Here is a 19976-nt window from a genome sequence, read left to right on the forward strand (position 1 = left end):
GCATTTTAGCTCTGAACTCTTGCTGTGGTAGCAGATTCCATAGCTGGCCACCTCTCTGTGAAGAATGCTTTTGCTATCCCTGCCCAAATTGTTTGAGGGTAGAATATTGTCAGGAGACCTGGGTTTTATTATTGGACTTGCTATTACTTTGCTGTGTGACTGGAATGTATCCTTTTTCTGTGCCCCATCAATAAAAAGTGGATGACATATTTGCAAGAAGATGTAAGGCTTCTTGAAAAGTGCAGTATGAGAAGTGCTGCATAACCTTTAGTCAAATCTTTTGGTACTTGTGATCATTCTAGGGCTTAGAGATGATTAATGCTAGACTGCATCTGCTCAGCTTTTGCTGGGGTTGCTTTCACTTTATCAGCCGTAATAACTCATTGCCCACTTTACTGCCAGAATCTATTTTAAATCCATCTCAAAGTTTGCCCCAGAAACTTTCCATGCTAATTCCTCTTTCCTTGTGTGCATTGCAGGTAAGGAAGTAATTAAGTCAAATATACATCCCAGCACTGACAAGATTAAAAGATGTTTTATACATGAATGTCAGACCTAGATCACTTACAGATAGCCTGTTTATTGAGGATTTGTCCTGATTTGTTTGCACATTTTCGGGGGGAGGTTAGATGAGATGGGCTGTTTATTGAGCATTCGTTTGGAATGATTGATTTGCATAGAGGTTATATGACATTGCATCAAATGATTGCTGTCCCACACTTTTCAATGCATTTTCCCATCACTTTTTTGTAGCCGCATTGTATTTTTATATTTTATTAACAGGTAGAGTTGGTTTTTATTGGAAATAATAAACTGCTCTGTGGAGGAAGTTCCTCAATAAGCAGGATATATTAAAATAAGGTTTTTTTTAAAACTCTTCCTGCCCTCTGTGATCCCAAGGACAGGTCACCATAGCAACTGTTATTTTTCATGTTCCAAAGATGCACATAACCACAGTCACTTAGAGACAACTATGATTGAGTGGAATTTAATTTTCTGAAATATATAAATAACTTCCTGATCACTGAGTGAGTTTGTTGAGGCTGATAGGAGCTGGATGGGAGTTGGGAGTTCAACAATATCTGGAGGATACTTGGACCCTGAGATCATACTCTGAGGTCCTTCTTTGTGTGCCTTCTCCAGGAGAGGTCTGGAGGGTGGTAACATGAGAAAGGGCCTTTTCTGCAGTGGCTCCCCATTTGTGGAATGCTCTCCTCAGGAAGGTTCAGCTGGTGCCTTATTAATTTTCCTTATTTTATTTTATTTATACCCCGCCCATTTGGGCGGCATCCAGCAGAATATACAAAACATAAGAACCCGTCAAACACCAATTTGCCTTAAAGATTATTGTTCTCATGAATTTATTTATTTATAACATTTCATACCTGCCTTTCAATGATTGGCTTACTTTTTAAGCCATTATACACCTTTAAGCGCCAGGTGAAAATGTTCCTCTTCAACCAGACCTTTGGCTGATTGAGATCCAATGCTCTTTTAAATGTGTTGTGGGAGGAGGGATTATTGGTTTGTTTTTGTTCTTTTTTATTATGTATTTTGCAATATACAAATTTAATAAATACTAATAATAAATAATAGGCTCCCCACTCCCATGCTATGCTTCCATACTTTCTAGTAGTGACCCTTTATAAAGGCAGCCCTGTTTCATTCTAAATCTAAATACATTGCTTGTGATTGCATGAAAAAATGTCAAATAGCCATCACTAGTGCTATTTTTCTAGAAAAAGCGGTGCTGGCACTCACCATGAATGCCTCCCTTGTTCTCTTACAATGGCAATGGCACCCACCTGAGAGGTGCTGAAGCTGAGTTCCGTTGAGTTCCATCTCAAACCCCCCCCCCCCAGCTATCACTGTAGCAACATGATCAGGACCTGGGACCACAGCACATGGGAGGGAGGGAGAATGAAATGTGTGTTCCATCCATCCTTACTTCACACACTCCAATTAATTCATTACTTCCTGATTAATTATGTCTACCTGAAAAAGTTCAGAAGGTGGTGGTGCATAGGTGGGACTTCTCTGTGGTGGCTCCATGTAATGTCTACCTCCCTACCTTCTGCCCTATCAGTCTCAGTGAGCACTAACCTCTACTGGTTTATTTATATATGTATTTATAAATAAAAGAATAAACACACACACACACCTTTCAACAAGACGCTCAAGGCAGCTTGGTTTATGGCATCTACGTAACTGGAAGGGATTGGAGAGTTGGGGGCGTGAAGTCATCAGTAAGCTAAATGTCCTTTTCTGTCAAGGAGAGCGTGTTGAGCTGGTGTGTAGGGTCAAACATCAGTTAACAAATTGGGATTTAATCCTCTTCTGGGTGGTAGCTGACTAAGTAAGATTTAATCCAGACAAGATAGAGGTGTTTTTGGTTGCTAGGACTAGTAATCCTGGGATAGTGATGCAGCTAGTTTGGGATGGGATTAGACACACCATGAAAAATCAGGTCCACAGCCTGGGAATGCTCCTGGACCTGGCTTTGATTCAGGATGATCAGGTGGCAGAGTTTGCCCAGTTTAAGCTGATATGCCAATGGTGCCTCTTTTGTGGGAGGGAAACTTGGGGCTGTATTCATCTAACCTTTATATGAAGTAGGTGCAAGAAATTAATGGACCTAAGTTAGTCATGGTGGGTCTACTCTGAATGAAAATTTGTTGAATACAACCCCTGGGCGTGATCACTCATGCCTTATTTAAATTGACTGTCAGGAGCCATACTGTATCTCCAGAACTACAAAATCAATTTCATGCCCTCACCTCGGACACTGATTCTTGGCCAGAGGAGCAAGAACAGTGGTTGCAGATCTCAGAAGACACTGAGGTGGCAGTGAAAGGTACAGTGTACAGAATTCCTGCTGCTCATCAGAAAAGGAAGAGACGTGTGGTGGTGGCAGGTGACTCCCTGCGGAGGGGGACAGAGGCAGCAGTGTGAGGAAGAATGGCTCTCCTTGACCTGATTGTCTTCCTTTCTGAATGACTGCCATAAGTATGGGAACTGAGTGCCAGTCCATTGGAACGACTTCTTAGTGCTTCTTTCCAGCATGTGTGTGTCTTTTCAAAAGGAAATTACCTCCCTGTTGGTTGGAAATTAAATAAGAAAAAAAAAGTCACGTAGGAACAGCACGAAAGTTGCTCTCTCCTCTGAAAGCTTTAGTTAGCAGCAGCATTAACAGCTAAATGTGTAATTCTAGTGCAAGTTTGCAGCTGACCACTATGCTCACATTGTTTTTTACAATCTATTTAGCATGGAATCCTTTGCTTTCACATTTTTTTTAAAAAAAACCTCTGCCTTCTGCATAATGGCAGATTTAACTGTTTTTGGTCTTGCTAAACAGAAGTATCCAATATTGGTTCCTGTGTCTGGTAATTTTTATCCCAGAGTGAAGACTCGTTGAAATAGATGTGATATGGTTTTATGTGAAAACATTAGTTTCCTGAAGCACTTCACTGTTCTGGCGCTGTAAAATGAGAAATACAAAACAGATAAAATGATTCCTTTTATTAGATTCTCTTCTGTTGTTGAAGACACATGCATACCTTCCAGTTACTTAGAGCTCTTTATCAACAGGAAGTTGGTTCAATAAAAGATTAGATGAATTAAAAGTGTTCTGTTTTCTATTTTGCAATTTACCGTATTTTTCGCTCTATAGGACGCACTTTTTTCCCTTCAAAAATGAAGGGAAAATGTGTGTGCGTCCTATGGAGCGAAGACGCCATAGCCCCGCGACCCTCTCCCGGCTGGAGAGGTGACGGGCGGCTATGGCAAGAGCCTCAATAGCCGCCCGTCACCTCTCCAGCCGGGAGATGGTCGTGGGGGGCTGCTTTAGCCCCGCGCATGCTCTCCCAGCTGGAGAGGTGACGGGCGGCTATGGCAGGAGCTTCTATAGCCGCCCGTCACCTCTCCAGCCGGGAGAGCGCGCGCGGGCACCCCGCGACCCTCTCCCGGCTGGAGAGGTGACGGGCGGCTATTGAGCCTCTTGCCATAGCCGCCTGTCACCTCTCCAGCCGGGAGAGGGTCGCAGGGCTGTTGGCGAGGTGATGGGCGGCTATAGAAGCTCCTGCCATAGCCGCCCGTCACCTCTCCAGCCGGGAGAGGGTCGTGGGGGGCTGCTTTAGCCCCGCGCACGCTCTCCCGGCTGGAGAGGTGACGGGCGGCTATGGCAAGAGCCTCAATAGCCGCCCGTCACCTCTCCAGCCAGCAGAGGGTCGCGGGGGGCTGCTTTAGCCCTGCGCGCGCTCTCCCGGCTGGAGAGGTGACGGGCGGCTATGGCAGGAGCTTCTATAGCCGCCCGTCACCTCTCCAGCCAGGAGAGGGTCGCGGGGGGCTGCTTTAGCCCCGCGCGCGCTCTCCCGGCTGGAGAGGTGACGGGCGGCTATGGCAGGAGCTTCTATAGCCGCCCGTCACCTCTCCAGCCGGGAGAGCGCGCGCGGGCACCCCGCGACCCTCTCCCGGCTGGAGAGGTGACGGGTGGCTATTGAGGCTCTTGCCATAGCCGCCCGTCACCTCTCCAGCCGGGAGAGGGTCGCAGGGCTGCTGGAGAGGTGATGGGCGGCTATAGAAGCTCCTGCCATAGCCGCCCGTCACCTCTCCAGCCGGGAGAGGGTTGTGGGGGGCTGCTTTAGCCCCGCGCACGCTCTCCCGGCTGGAGAGGTGACGGGCGGCTATGGCAAGAGCCTCAATAGCTGCCCGTCACCTCTCCAGCCAGGAGAGGGTCGCGGGGGGCTGCTTTAGCCCTGCGCGCGCTCTCCCGGCTGGAGAGGTGACGGGCGGCTATGGCAGGAGCTTCTATAGCCGCCCGTCACCTCTCCAGCCGGGAGAGCGCGCGCGGGCACCCCGCGACCCTCTCCCGGCTGGAGAGGTGACGGGCGGCTATTGAGGCTCTTGCCATAGCCGCCCGTCACCTCTCCAGCCGGGAGAGCGCGCGCGGGGCTGCTGGAGAGGTGATGGGCGGCTATAGAAGCTCCTGCCATAGCCGCCCGTCACCTCTCCAGCCGGGAGAGCGCGTGTGGGGCTGCTGGAGAGGTGACGGGCGGCTATAGAAGCTCCTGCCATAGCCGCCCGTCACCTCTCCAGCCGGGAGAGGGTCGCGGGGGGCTGCTTTAGCCCCGCGCGCGCTCTCCCGGCTGGAGAGGTGACGGGCGGCTATGGCAAGAGCCTCAATAGCCGCCCGTCACCTCTCCAGCCAGGAGAGGGTCGCAGGGGGCTGCTTTAGCCCCGCGCGCGCTCTCCCGGCTGGAGAGGTGACGGGCGGCTATGGCAGGAGCCTCTCTGCTGCGCCTTTCCGCTGCTCCCTGACCTGCTCTTTGGGGCTGGTGGTGGGCTTCCCCCCGCCAGCCCCAAAGAGCAGGTCGAAATGAACCTGAAGCCTGGAGAGCGAGAGGGGTCAGTGCACACCGCCCCCTCTCGCTCTCCAGGCTTCCAAGGTAGCCGCCTGAACGCACCTTAAACGGCACCTTGTTTTAGAGCGGGAAAACAAGAGGGGGAAAGTTCTCCCCCTCTCTGCGCAGCGCCTCCTGCCACTTCGCTGAAGGGGCGCTGGGCAGAGAGGGGGAGAAATTTTTTTTCTTGTTCTCCCCCCTCTAAAACAAAGTGCGTCCTATTGTCCGGTGCGTCCTATGGTGCGAAAAATACGGTACTTGCAATTTATGCACATTTAACTTGTGCACATTCAGCTTTACACACTGGACAAAAGAAATCAAAAAGAGGTGGAAAGAGACTTCAGCAGTCCCATCCACCACTGAATCCAATTGGAACCCAATGTGTTTTGACTATACACAATTTTGGCTTTAGGCAATATCCCCAGAGCATAACCCCTGTGCAAGTTAAGAGTGGCTTGTATGAGAAATTGATTCAAAAAGTATATGGTCTCAAAACATGGATTCAGTAAGGGTAGATCATATAATTGTTAACAATACCAACAAGGCCATAAATTCATTATTTTACTACATTTAAAGAGATATTTGACCACATGGAATAAGGAAAGCAAATCTTTAATTTTAGAAAATGAAGATGAATGTAAGACTTTACAAGCATAAGTACCTTCTGCTTTTCATCAGTTGCCTATATGGCCCCCATCTTCCATCGCTTATATTTTTTAAGCCAGGCAAAATGTTTGCCCTTCTGCCCTCCAATATTAAGCAGCTATCAGATCTTCTGAGTGCCATTTAGACTATTGTTTATTTTGGCTTATTAAAAGGTAAGAGATTATGTTGGAACATCAGTCATTTTAAAAGGTAATCAACAAAAAGGAAACATAGAAACTGAACTAGTCATGGAAATTGGCTTCATAGGCAGGTGATCAGCACTTAAGTAAACAGTGGCTCTTTGTCTTTGTTCCAAAGCTGTTGGAAAAGTTTTGTCTTTGCAACTGCAAAGAGTGACTGACATTGGGATGTCTTACAAAGCATCAGACACTTATGTGGAAGGAAAAGAAAGTTTGGTGACAGAGGTCTGCTTAATTCTCAGATAAGCTGGTTAAAGCAGTAGTTATCAAGAGTAGAACAATGTATGTAGCTGCTCCCTACAGATTTTAATATCTGTATGGATCGTAATTGCTGGCAGACATGGAGTGATTTATGGGAAGCTATTCTGTTGACCATAAGGCACGCGGGTGGTGCTGTGGGTTAAAACACAGAGCCTGAGGCTTGCCAATCAAAAGGTCGGTGGTTCGAATCCCCGCAATGGGGCAAGCTCTCATTGCTCTGTCCCTGCTCCTGCCAACCTAGCAGTTTGAAAGCACAAAGTGCAAGTAGATAAATAGGTACCACTCTGGCGGGAAGGTAAACAGCGTTTCCATGCCAGAAGCGTGGTTTGCCAGAAGCGGCTTAGTCATGCTGGACACATGACCTGTACGCCGGCTCCCTCAGCCAATAAAGCGAGATGAGTGCCGCAACCCCAGAGTCGTCTGCAACTGGACCTAATGGTCAGGGGTCCCTTTACCTTTACCTTTATTCTGTTGACCAGTCAGCCAATACAGCCAGGATTTGTGGTGCTATATGGTTACATGTGCAAAGCCACCCAGGGGTTTTCTGTTCTTAGCTTGGATTGCGTAGCTTTGCAGTAGAAAGGCTGGGCTTGATGACATAAGCCAAAACTGGCTGGCTATGTTGTAGTTTCTGTACTATTTCTTGGGACCAGCCTCTAAGAGATGATGATGTATGAAAGAAATTGAAAGATCTGGACTGACTTCCCACTTTCTGCAGAAATCTATATTATTGTGGGTGGCATTCTTTAACCATTTGCAGCCCTTCGTTTCAACTATCTGCAAAAATTGGAGGGAAAAACTCTGTAAAACTCTTGTGAAGCTTTGTTCTGCATACTGGGGTTAGTGAGTGCTGAAAGTATATATGATTGTTTTTAGTTTCTAATGGTTAGAACCATCATGTTAATAATTATTGCACATGCTGTGTAAATGCAAACACTGATCCATGTTCCAAAGAGGTTGTAGCTCAGTGGGCTTATATAAGTGAACGAGAGACTGCTTTTGCTAAGTAAGCATATGTTTCTTTTATTGTCATGGAAAATAAAAGATGACCCTGGACAGCTAAACTTCAGAAGAGACTTTGGGATTAAAACCTACTGTAAAAAATGACAATTGCATAAGTTAAGAAAGGGAAGCATAAGACCATTACATAATTTAATAGATTTTGCATAAAACTGTCTCTAAATGGTATGAACAGATAATTTGCCATTGTAACTTGTCACCTTTTTAAAAAGAACAACAAAACAAACAAAGGCTTTAAAATCTATGCTGTTGTTAGGGAGGGAAAGAAATTAGCATATTATATAGTTCAGTGAAGCAGAAAAGTTTCCTGTTCCAGTGCCTGTTTTGCTAATGGCTTGATTTCTTGGTGGGCCAATTAACCATTTTTATGTTTATGGATGGATAAACCTGCTTAACTGCTTGCTTGGAGTGCATTAGTGGGGATATTTAGCTCATAGTGAGTAGTTTCAACAAGGCACTTTGTTGCATGACATCCACTAACATATACACCTTTCTATAACTAAGTGAGAACATTATAGTAAGTCCAACCATCTTAAGCATAAAACATCCCCAGCTGATGCCTGCCTTAATTTCTGAGGTAGGAGACAGCATATCTTCTTTCTGTACCTCATGCCACAGGATGACTGCTCTTCAATTTGGCAAGCTGTTTCTAATATGTAACTTTATTCTACTTTACAGTAGGTTATTTCTTGTCCTGTCTTCTGGGCAGGATGAACAATTCCCTGTGTTTCATTTTTTGAGATACATTTGTAAAACACTCATATTAGCTCCCCGCCTCCTTTTCTTGAGGCCGTATATAATTAGCTGTTTCAAACTTTCTTCATGTGTGCTTTCTAACCTAAACTTACTGTTTTCTAAATTATTTCCAGCTTAAAGTTTCATGGAACAGAAATGCCCAGAACTGAACATAGCACTGCATATGAAGTCTTACTAGTGCTCAGTGGAAGGCTACTAGCTATGTTCTACCTCCTCAGTTGGAGGCAGTATGCCCCTGAAGGCCAGTTGCTGGGAATCACAACTGGGGAATGCTATCATGCTCAGGTCTTTCTTACAGGCTTTCCTTTGGCATCTGGTCGGTCACTGAAAACAGAATCCTGAACTAGGCAGATGTTCCGTTGGCCTGATCCAGCAGGCTGTTCTTATGTACTTTTGCAAATGATAGCCCAGATTTCACATTCTCTGACCACTAGCACAAGGGCTGTTGTGCTAGCATAAGGGTGAGAATCATGGTTTGGCAAAATGAAATCCATCACAACTATTACACTAGCAGAAGTTGGTGAAAGTGGTTGTGCAACAGGAAGTATTTGTGCTATAGTCATCTGTTGTGCAACCAGTCACAAGAACCATGCTGGCTTCCTGCACCTTCCCATTTATTTGTTTATTTTATTTATTTGACTTCTTAGTCGCTTGTCACCTAGCAGGTCTCCATAAACATAGGCACACTATAAAATAGAACCATTCTGCTAGTGCAACAGGGCTAAGGGACTTTCACTTAGCACCACATTGAACTTCATTGATGGTTCTGCTGATCGCATAGCCAAAAATGGCATTTGTCTTTTGCATCCTAATTTTTGACTTATGGCTCAGTGGTTATTCTGGATAATCAGCTAACTGTTTAATCAGGAACTGATTTGTTGACAGTCAGCAATTGACCAATTAACAAAAGGTTCCATTTGAAACAAAGCTTGCTTGTTGTAAATTAACCTAGCGTGAATTTGGAGTGCAGTTCTAAGGTGGGGCCTTTGATGCCAGTTCAGTTTGTGTGAACCAAACTCATTAATGTCAATGGAAAATAAATGGCAAGTACAAATATATTCTTTCTCCTCCCCAAGCTAAACGTGCATATGTGAGTGTGGAAAATAATTTTTGAGTGCACTACATATGTCATGAGTTCAAGTTTCTGTGTCAACAGTATTTCTTTATGAAATTTTAGGGGGGATGCTGAAAGTCATCTAGTCCAACCCCCCAAAGAATACAGGAATCTAAACCAAAGCATCCCTGACAGATGGCCAGCCAACCTCTGCTTTAAAATGTACAAGGAAGGAGAGTCCACCACTTTCTGAGAGAGTCCGTTCCACTGTCAAACAGCTCTTACTGCAGGCTGTTACGTTGCATGACTTAATTGCTTGCATTAAGTCAATAACATCAAAAACAATTACTCTATAATCAGTTGCATTTCAGCCAGCCTGAAGGAAACAATAAAATGTTTGCAGCTTTGCAAAATCACCCATCATCATTAATTTTGCAAATTGTCACTTGCTGATCACTTGAACATAGGCACATAAAACAATTGAGTTGTTCGGAGGTCCTTGATTTGTCTTTCCTGTAGAACTGTGTTGAGCGAAGTGGCTGTTCAGAGCCCCATCAGATGTGAAGAGGCCAGCAGTGCCCACTTCTCCTTGGGCTGTTGGGGGTGGAGGGAAGACTGCATCCTCTTGGCGTCTGTCCCTTTCATTATTGCTCCTTCCCTTTCTCATTGTGTTTCCTGGCTTTGCTGCATGTATGTGCTGCCAAATTTATGCTAACTGAGCATCAGCCAAAGGAATTAAAGGGGATTGTTAACTTACAATCACTCATTTGCCGTCATGTCAAGTAGGGCTGATGCATTTTGTGGTATTTTATTTGTAAAAAGAGAGTTCTCTTAAAAGTGTGTGTGTGTGTGTGTGTGTGTGTGTGTGTGTTGTACATGTCTGTCCTCTTTGCCTGAATGTTTGGTTTGGGTTTAAGGCAAGTTGGAAGTTTCGGTAGCAGGAAAAAGGAAATAATTTGCCTATGTATAACTTAGGTCAGCATTCATAACTGTTTTATTTTGATTCAATACTTAGACCATAAAGGCAGAAGTAGGTTGAAACCTAGCCCAAGGCACATCTTACACTTTTACCCTCCTCTTAAACACAGAATCCTCTGTTGAGTTAGTGTTTTGTTCTGTTGAGCTGAGTTTGCTGCATTTGTCCTTGAAGGAGGTTAGAGATCATCAGAAGCCTGGTACTGATATAAAGTGTTCTGAACTCAGCAAGTATTAAAATCATTTATTTTGACTTCCAGATGAGTGGCATCACTCATAGTTCATCCACCAAAATGACCAGCAACCTCTGTGTTAGAACAAAACAGGACTGAAATAGACCTAGATAGTCTCATCCAGGAAACTGATTGCACAGCAACCTACCACTCAAGCACTTGGGGCAGGAAGGGAATATTTGCAACTAGGTCTAGAGGGGAATTTTTCAGGATGAGTTGCAAAACTTCTTCATTTAGGGTGGTTGGAGAAGCCCTTCTTTGAAGGAAGTGTTGGTCCAATCTCTTCCTGCCTTGATATTATGAGCCAAGAAAAGCAAAGGGTTAAGTATATAGGTTGTATGTCCAAGGACTCTGTCCAGCAGCTGAAATTCATCCAATGAAGCAAGCTTACATGTGCTCTGGTTACCTTCCCTGGTGACCAAGTCAAGGCAAATATGAGTGGTTTCTGTTCTCAAAGTGGTGGTGGTGGTGGTGATGATGATGATGATGATGATTTATATACCTCCCTTTATCAAAAGATCCCAGGATGGTGCACAATACCAGAAATGCACTACAAAACATCAACGATAAAAACATAATAAAAACATAGTAAAAAGCATACAGACAGCCTAATCGTAAAACAATCATATTAATAACACTCCCATTGCTTTTATCACTGGTGTTTGGTGTCTCTCTCACTGTGTGTTTAAAACAGCAGTGTGACCCATACTTGACCAACCTAGACCAGAAATAACAGCTACACCAAAACCAAGAAAGAGTTTTATGGAACCCAATATACTAACTAACAAATTTGTTATGGCATAAGTTGAATTAGATGCATGATAATGCTTACACAACATAATGTAGTGATTCTTTGTACATCTTTTCTTCATTTTAGGACAGGAAGCTGACCAAAGCTGAGCAGCAGAGATTTAAAGAAGAAGCTGAGATGCTCAAGGGATTGCAACATCCTAACATTGTCCGATTTTATGATTCCTGGGAATCAACTGTTAAAGGAAAGAAGTGCATTGTATTGGTAACTGAGCTGATGACATCTGGAACACTGAAGACGTACGTTTTTTCTTTCACAAATTTGATATAGTGTTTTTTAAAAAATGTATATTCACACCTGCTGGGACTGTTTTCACCCACTCCCCATTATGTGGTTGTATTGTAGGCCAGCAACATCAAAGTTCAGACACTTGGCACCAGAGCTGCATTGTGGCATATATGGGATATATGTAAATATCTTGCTACCCATCTGCGGCATGGTGGTTTGCTGATTAATCTGTATGGTTGAAATCTGCTTCATGTCAGTACGGTGTACTAAACAGTGTTGAATTTGAATATGAGGCAATCAGAATCACAGACCTGTAAAGCCACAAGACTCATTGGTTGGCCTTGGGTAAACCCTTATATGATAGGTGGAATAAAGGAAACAAAAACTGAATACAAATAAGCCTTTTAAAGTTCTATAGAAATTATAACCAGTGTAGTTAGCAATGATGGTTAAGTTTTCTTTGGGGTGGGATGGGGGTAGAAATAAGAGAGTGTACTGAGAAGTCTCTTGAGTCAGTGTTCCATGGCAGCAGTGAAGATCAACTAAATTGCAAAATTGCTGCAATTAACTGATTTTTAGGGATTACTGATTTCAAGCTGGCAGATCATATACGTTATGTGAGTTGGTTATAATCAGGAAAGAAAGAAAATGTGCTGGGATTTTTGTACTGGGGCTGAGAAAGCATTGCTGACTATGTAGAAATTCTGTGTAAAAGAATATTATGGAATACACAGTGTAACAAGAAAGATGGAATGTATGACTGAGGGATGGAAGCCTATTCTGTAATTTTGGTCTAGTCCTTCTCTAATTTCTACTACTACTTTCCCACCCCCAGGTGTAGAAAACTGTTCAGCAAAAATTAAGGCCGTTAAGATAAATTAAAAATGTCAAATAACTTCATTTTTACATTGATGCTATTAACTTGAATTTATAAGATCCCACCCCCAAGAGAGAACTTGTGAGATTACCTGTGTGAAGTTTCAAACTTGTGTTGCGTCTCCCTTGTGAAAAGGCCTATAGCTCATCAATAAGTTACTGTATGTGATGTATAAATCAACGGGCCTTCTGTTAAGCGCCAAGAGAACTGAATGGCTCAGGATGTAACAATCAAAGGCACAATTTGCAATAGAAGCAAAAACCAAGAATGCTGCTAATAGCTAGAGAACAAACGAAATAGAATCATGCTTAATAGACATCAAAGGCATGGAAGACATTTTCAATTGGCACTGAAAATGTCATAAAGTGGGTGCTTGTCAACTACGTATAGCTGGGCAGGGAATTCCAAACTCTAGGTGCCACAGCAGAAAAGGTCCTGACTTGAGTAGCCACCCACCTTCCTTCTGAGCTGGGGTAGGAGTGAGGGGAGGGCCCTGGAAGCAGGGCCTGCAGATGATGATCATGCAGAGGTGGATTTACATTTGAGGGAGCAGATAGTTCACCAAAAACTCCAGTTTTTGTTTGTAAGCACAGATTTCTGCTTGTAAGCACTGTATTAATACACTAACATCTGCATGTCCAAATTAATAATTGGGCAGTCAAATGATGGATCACTTGAGATTTCCACAAGACAGTGGTGCCATAGGTCAGTGTCTGGTCGTTGGTGGTTCATGCCCATTCAGGGACAGCTGTGGACAGGATTCCTGCATTACAGGGGGTTGGATTAAATGACCCTTGGGGTTCCTTCGGACTCTACAATTCTATGATTCTAAGGCCCACATATAGCACATTAGATGTGATTGTTATAAACAGTTGAGACAGATTTCCTTGTAGTATGCTGACTCCCTCTTTATCTTTTGGTATTCTAACCCAGTGATTATTTTTCATTTATGGAACCCCTGCTCATGTTGTGATATTCTGCAGAACCCAAACATCACAAAAACTTATTAATATTATTGGAATATTACTCAGAATCACTGAAGTGTCAGTGTAAAATTCCACAAAAACTTGATTGAAAGCACTATGCAAGTGGATTAACTTGATGGTGTGGTTAACATCTGCGGTGTGGTGTTCTCTCTCATAGGTACTTAAAGCGTTTCAAAGTCATGAAGCCAAAGGTGTTAAGGAGCTGGTGCCGACAGATCTTGAAAGGGCTGCATTTTCTGCACACAAGGACCCCTCCTATCATCCACCGTGATTTGAAATGTGACAACATCTTCATCACGGGGCCCACTGGTTCAGTGAAGATTGGCGATCTGGGACTGGCCACCTTAATGCGCACATCGTTCGCTAAGAGTGTCATTGGTGAATACAGTGTGTTTGTGTACTCCACTGGAGAGCCACTTGTGGTGTGTCTCTCTTTGTCCTCAGTAGAGACTGGAATCTGCAATTGTATCCAAGCAGTGCTACTGCTATAGTGCATAAAGAGTTCAAGATCAGGCTTCCTAAAGTCTGCCTCTTGACTGGTTCCAGTGTAATGTTTCTGATCCACTGGAAGATTTTGACCATGAATGAAAAACATTTCTAACACACTCCAGTGAAATTTTTTTATGTTTTAAGGTCCTAAATTCAGTACCCAAATTCTGCTGCCTCATAACTGAAATCTAGAGATTGAAGGGTGGACCCTAATACATGAGCTGCCATATTATGGTTACTCATCTGCATGAATTCATTCATGGGCCATTTGCTAGGTTGAAGCCCCTTGGCTTCTTCACACAAATCAAAGGCAGCTAACAAAAGTTTGAATACAGTGGTACCTCGGAGTACATACGCTTCAGGTTACATACACTTCAGGTTACAGACTCTGCTAACCCAGAAATATTACCTCGGGTTAAGAACTTTGCTTCAGGATGAGAACAGAAATTGTGCTTCGGCGGCGCAGTGGCAGCAGGAGGCCCCATTAGCTAAAGTGGTGCTTCAGGTTAAGAACAGTTTCAGGTTAAGAACGGACCTCCAGAACGAATTAAGTACTTAACCCGAGGTACCACTGTACATGTGAAACATAAATCCAAACAAATAACAAGACTAAGCACACTAATAACAGAGCCCTTAATCAGGATTCAAGTGGCGTAGTCCCCAAAGGTCCGTACTGTGAAACAAAGGAAGGAACATAGGAAGCTGCCTTATACTGAGTCAGGCCATCTTGCTCAGTGTTGTCTACACTGACTGGCAGTCGCTTTCCTGCATTTCAGAAAGAAATCTTTCCCAGGCATTCCTGGAGATACTAGGGATTGAAGGTAGGGCCTTCTGCATTCAAACCAGATGCTCTAAGGCATCTCTCCCAGCCAGCCTTCAGCCAGCTTTGATCCTTCACCATAGATGGAGCCATCTGGGCCTTGCTATGTAGGGCATTCCAAAATAAGGATGCCATGACTGAAAGAGTTCTGTTTCTGATACTTGCTCGTCAAATGCCTAATTCAAATGCTAGAGGTTCTGATAGAATAGAAGTATGATTGTTTCTTTTTATTTTCTTCTCCTTGGGGTTTTTCAGGAAGTCAGAATATGCAGAATTAGGGTGGACAGGTGGGATCTGCAGCAATTTTTTCTAGGCAGTCATATTGTCTTTTGGGATGTTCTATTCCATGTTTCTCCTGCAATTTTTTGGTCCCTCCTTCTAATGGTCAGTTAGCATTCTATGTCAACTGAGTACAGTGTACCTGGTTGTTACTGAATTAATTTCACCTGCTCATATATTTTTGTTATTAGTTTTTTTTATTGTTTTCCAAACTTGCTGTTCCCCCATAGCTAGTATCTCCCTCTTTTGTGTGAAATGCAGCAGTTTGGCTATCTAAGGATCACATTCAGAGATTATGTTCGCTATTTTGTATTGTTACAAAAGTTGGGTGCCTCTCCCTCTCTCTGCTGAGCAGTAGCAAGAGTCCATAGGATTCCCGGCACTCACCTAGGGTCTGTGTTCCTTTGGAGAATTGAGACACGGCGGAGACTGTCGTAGCTTTAAAACATATCCACCTATTTACAGCTTCAGTCTGCATGGAGAGAGTCCAGATCTTACACCATGGTCATTTCAGGAGGGGCTTGTCCCCCAGAGCAGTGCAGCCATGGAATCTAAGGCATCTCTCCCAGCCAGCCTTCAGCCAGCCTGCCCAAGATGGATCCCCGTCTTTCTTCTTCCTTCTTCCTGGAACAGCTTGCTAAAGACTCCCTATTCCTGTCACTTCAGACACACACCCTGTCACCTTGGCAACATCTATCTCCCCAGGCCAACGGACCCCTCTCAGATAGCCCATCAACCCATTTTGCCATGTTAACAGATTAGCTCTTTGCCAGACTTGCCAGGCTGGTTTGCATAAGCCAGCCCAGGGATTCCTTGTCTGGCACAGTTCTGCGGCTTGTACTTTCATACATATCCCTGTTAATCAAAATCCTACCCTTTATTAATTTCTAGGGTTTAGGGGGGTCCCCCCACCAAACCAAAACAGTATATAGGATACTACTGCATGGAAAGCAGAAGCACTTGCAAAATGCTTGTTGGTGGACTGCAGCAATCCAAAATGTGGAAAAACATTGGCTTATTTTTACTTTTTCCCCAGGAACTCCTGAATTTATGGCTCCTGAGATGTATGAAGAACATTATGATGAGTCTGTTGATGTCTATGCTTTTGGAATGTGTATGCTGGAGATGGCGACCTCTGAATACCCATATTCTGAATGCCAAAACGCAGCTCAAATCTACCGAAAAGTCACCAGTGTAGGTGTAAATGTAACTTCTTTGTTAGGGTAAACTTGTATATTGGGAGCTTAAGGCAACTAAGCCAATTATTCAGAACTAATGCTAGTCCTGTTGCCCTCAAAGCAGCTGCTAAACTTAGCCTGGACTTATCTAGACATTGCTGAGTTCTTTCTGGAGTGACTGATAGTTTCAGGTGTGTCATCTGCAGAAGAAGTTTAACTACTGTTTGGTGTTCAGATGGCACAATATGCAAGGGTAAGCTTGCTTATTTTTGGCCAAAAATTGAATGGATGGTTCCTTAACCAAACTTTGTCTATTTATTTATTTAATTTCTATACCACCCTTCACCTGAGGATCACAGGGCAGTTAACAATATGGAGCTGCATAAGTGTCAATCCCTGCATAATCTTTTCCTCCCAGCTTCATAGTCAGACTGGCAACTCAAATGATGTGTTCATTCAGACATCAAAAATAGCTTCCATGCATTTATTCTCTGGCTAATGTGTGTGGCTTGTTCTGTAGCTGTAGTGAACTAGTTACACTGAAGGTCGGTGCATCGTGTGTGTGTGTGTGTGTGTGTGTGTGTCAGAAAACAGATCAGAGGAGAAGGATTTTGTGGAAGTATTTAATAGCAAAATCACAAGGATTCTGTCTGTCATTGCCAAAGGTGCTCCCTCAAGTTACCAGTAGTTGCAGTTTTCACACTTTACCATATTATGGTATTTTCCCACTTGGCAATAAAAGTTGGCCAGGACTAGGTCAAAACACAATGGTGGGACAGAAGGAAAATCCAAATGATACTCTCTTTCTACTAATTAACATGGATGCAATTTATTGAGAAGTTGTCTTGTGCAAACTGTATTGTCATGAACAGGAGCTACTGTGCTTTTGCACAGCTGTTTATTTCTACAGTGCTCTGCTCTTCCTGGCGAATTGTGCCCTGTGGGCCTGAGCTCTCACTTCCCACTCTGCTGCCTGTAATGGCATCCAAAAACCAAACATTTGAAGCAGCTGCTTCACTTTGTCTCATGGTAGGGGAGCTGCTTCTGGGTATTGCCTAATGTAGTTTTTTTATATGTACATTCAGAGTACAATATTATTTTAGCATACTAGCCAGAGTACTCAGATAGTTTTGATGATATTTATGTTTCTCCATGATGAAACTGATACTTTCCTTGATTGTACATTACATTATAATATCCAGGAGTTGAGGATGCATCCTGGAAAGACACTTTAGAGGTATAGAAGACAAAGATTCTCAGCTTTGTGACAAAAACATTTTGCAGGACACTTGTGTATTCTGTGTCCTCAAAGAAAGCAAAATTGGGGTGTAGCTTATTCTTTATTAGGTTAAGTTTCATGCACAGGAAAGAAATGTTCTTATTTCTGGCTGTGAATGGCCAGATAAGGGTAAGAAGAGATTAGTCAAATGAATTAGAATGATTTTTGACCCCTTTCACAATGCATATTACATAAAGCCTGGATATCCAGCTTGATTTTGTTTAGAAGCAAAAGCTGGGATTTTAAGAAAAGGAATAATGGCTGCAGTTTGGAAGTTAGTTGGGTGGTATTCACTATGACTTATTTCCAAGTGAATGTCTTCAGGATAAGGGTTTATATGGTTAAGATCTACTGTACTAACTTAGGTTGCTTGGAAGAGCAGTTGGGGATTTCCCATAATTCTGTGTAGCAGCAATGGAGAGAACTCCTGCTGGGTATTATCTATTAACATCACTTCTATTCATCACTTCTCTCCTAGGGCATTAAACCTGCCAGTTTTAACAAGGTTATTGATCCAGAAGTGAAAGAGATCATTGAAGGTTGCATTCGACAAAACAAATCTGAAAGGTGAGCAGGTCTGTTTTATTGTGCTCTTCCTCACTCCAAGTTGTGCACCCTAAACTTAAGGGGTGGTCATTGTGAGTTTAACTAGGGAGTTTTTGGTACAGGCAACAAAAAACCTGATTAAGCAAAGCATTCCAGCTTTGCATAGTGCTTTTAAGCACCTGCATAAGGCCTTTCGAAGTCAAAGAAACCTGGGAAGCTTTTACTGTTTCACTTTCTCTCCCCTCCCTGCAACAGCATGGAAAATTAAGGGAAGGGAAATTAAGGTGTCTGCTTGATTTCCCCTGAAATACTGCTAAGTGCTTAAACTGTAAAACAGTGCCCATGTGGTACGTATAGCAAGATGTTGATTCAATTCTGTCCCAGAGAAGCCTGTATCTGTCTTTAGTTGGATCTTTAAAACTTTTTGTTTAGTATTTTTTGGATGTGTCATAAATGCTGGCTGTCCAATTTTGTTGTTTTTAAATGCGGTTTGTCAATTTTTAAGCAATTGCTCTTGTTTTTAAATTTTGTTTGTTTTGTGTGTGCTGAATAGGTGAGTTATAAACTTATTGGATAAATAAATGTAATGCCTATCACAGAAGTCCCTCAGGGAAGTTTAATACGGGATGAAAGCACCCCACCAGTTGTCAGTTATACCACTGGTGTGGGCAGGGCCAGATTTAGGTTTGATGAGGCCCTAAGCTACTGATGGGGCCCTTTATATGTCCAGCTGTCCTTTGCCAGCAACAAATTGTCACTGTTTTTTGTGTTGAATATATGCTATATGGTAATTTATGGACCTAATAGGTCCATACACAACACAAAACACTGTTGCTGTATGTAAGTTTTTTTTTGTTTTTTGTTTGTTTTGGAAATGTACATCCCATCCCCCCCCTTTAAATTTCCCAAGGGAGTGGGACCTTAAGATATACAGTGGTGCCCCGCAAGACGAATGCCTCGCAAGACGGAAAACCCGCTAGACAAAAGGGTTTTCCGTTTTGGAGGTGCTTCGCAAAACGAATTTCCTATGTGCTTACTTCGCAAGACGAAAATGTCTTGCGAGTTCCTGCGGGGTTTTTTTCCTTTCCCCCCCCTTTTTCCCAAGCCGCTAAGCCGCTTATCAGCTGATCCTTAAGCCGCTTAACAGCTGATCGCTAAGCCGCTTATCAGCTGATCGGCTAAGCCGCTTAACAGCTGATCGCTAAGCCGCTTATCAGCTGATCCTTAAGCCGCTTATCAGCTGATCCTTAAGCCGCTTAACAGCTGATCGCTAAGCCGCTTATCAGCTGATCCGCTAAGCCCGCTAAGCCGCTAATACTGTAGCGCTAAGCCGCTAAACCGCTAATGGGCTTGCTTCGCAAGACGAAAAAACCCGCAAGACGAAGAGACTCGCGGAGCGGATTCTTTTCGTCTTGCGAGGCACCACTGTAGCTTGTTTAGCTTATATGTAAATCCAGCACTGGGTGTGGGTATCATGAGACACTCTGTGATTGCCCATTGTTTTGTTGCCAGGCTATCCATCAAAGACCTTTTGAATCATGCCTTCTTTGCTGAGGACACTGGACTTAGAGTGGAGCTGGCAGAGGATGATGATGGACTGAATTCCTCCCTGGCTTTGAGACTTTGGGTAGAGGATCCCAAGAAGCTGAAAGGCAAGCACAAAGATAATGAAGCCCTTGAGTTCAGCTTCAACCTGGAAACAGATGTCCCAGAGGAGGTGGCTTGTGAAATGGTATGTATTACCATTGCTTCCCTTACCTTTTTTCTTTCTGAGTTGGCAGCATCTCCAGACGCTTCTTATTTGCTTCATTCCAAACATGGGGTTTACTGCACCATTTTTTTTATTCCGACTTTTACACTTTCCTTTAGAGAGTGTTGCATTTTTATTCTATATTTCTTTGCTACGCTTTTATGTTGCCCAGTCACTGATGCTCTCTGGG

The 19976-nt window shown here is 43.5% G+C and overlaps 1 protein-coding gene across 24 annotated transcripts in view; it reads left to right on the forward strand.

The window, feature by feature from the left end:
• Positions 1-19976, forward strand: part of WNK3 (WNK lysine deficient protein kinase 3) — a 92440-nt gene that overhangs the window by 23185 nt on the left and 49279 nt on the right. For all 24 annotated transcript variants that reach the window (XM_080987494.1, XM_080987486.1, XM_080987492.1 and 21 more), the window contains 5 exons: positions 11421-11593; positions 13603-13823; positions 16070-16227; positions 17969-18057; positions 19549-19768. In XM_080987494.1, coding sequence (XP_080843620.1) covers positions 11421-11593; positions 13603-13823; positions 16070-16227; positions 17969-18057; positions 19549-19768 — 861 coding nt within the window. The remainder of the gene's footprint in view (positions 1-11420; positions 11594-13602; positions 13824-16069; positions 16228-17968; positions 18058-19548; positions 19769-19976) is intronic.

Source organism: Podarcis pityusensis (assembly GCF_964106645.2).
Source record: "Podarcis pityusensis genome assembly, chromosome: 17".
NCBI classification, from domain to species: Eukaryota; Metazoa; Chordata; class Lepidosauria; order Squamata; family Lacertidae; genus Podarcis; species Podarcis pityusensis.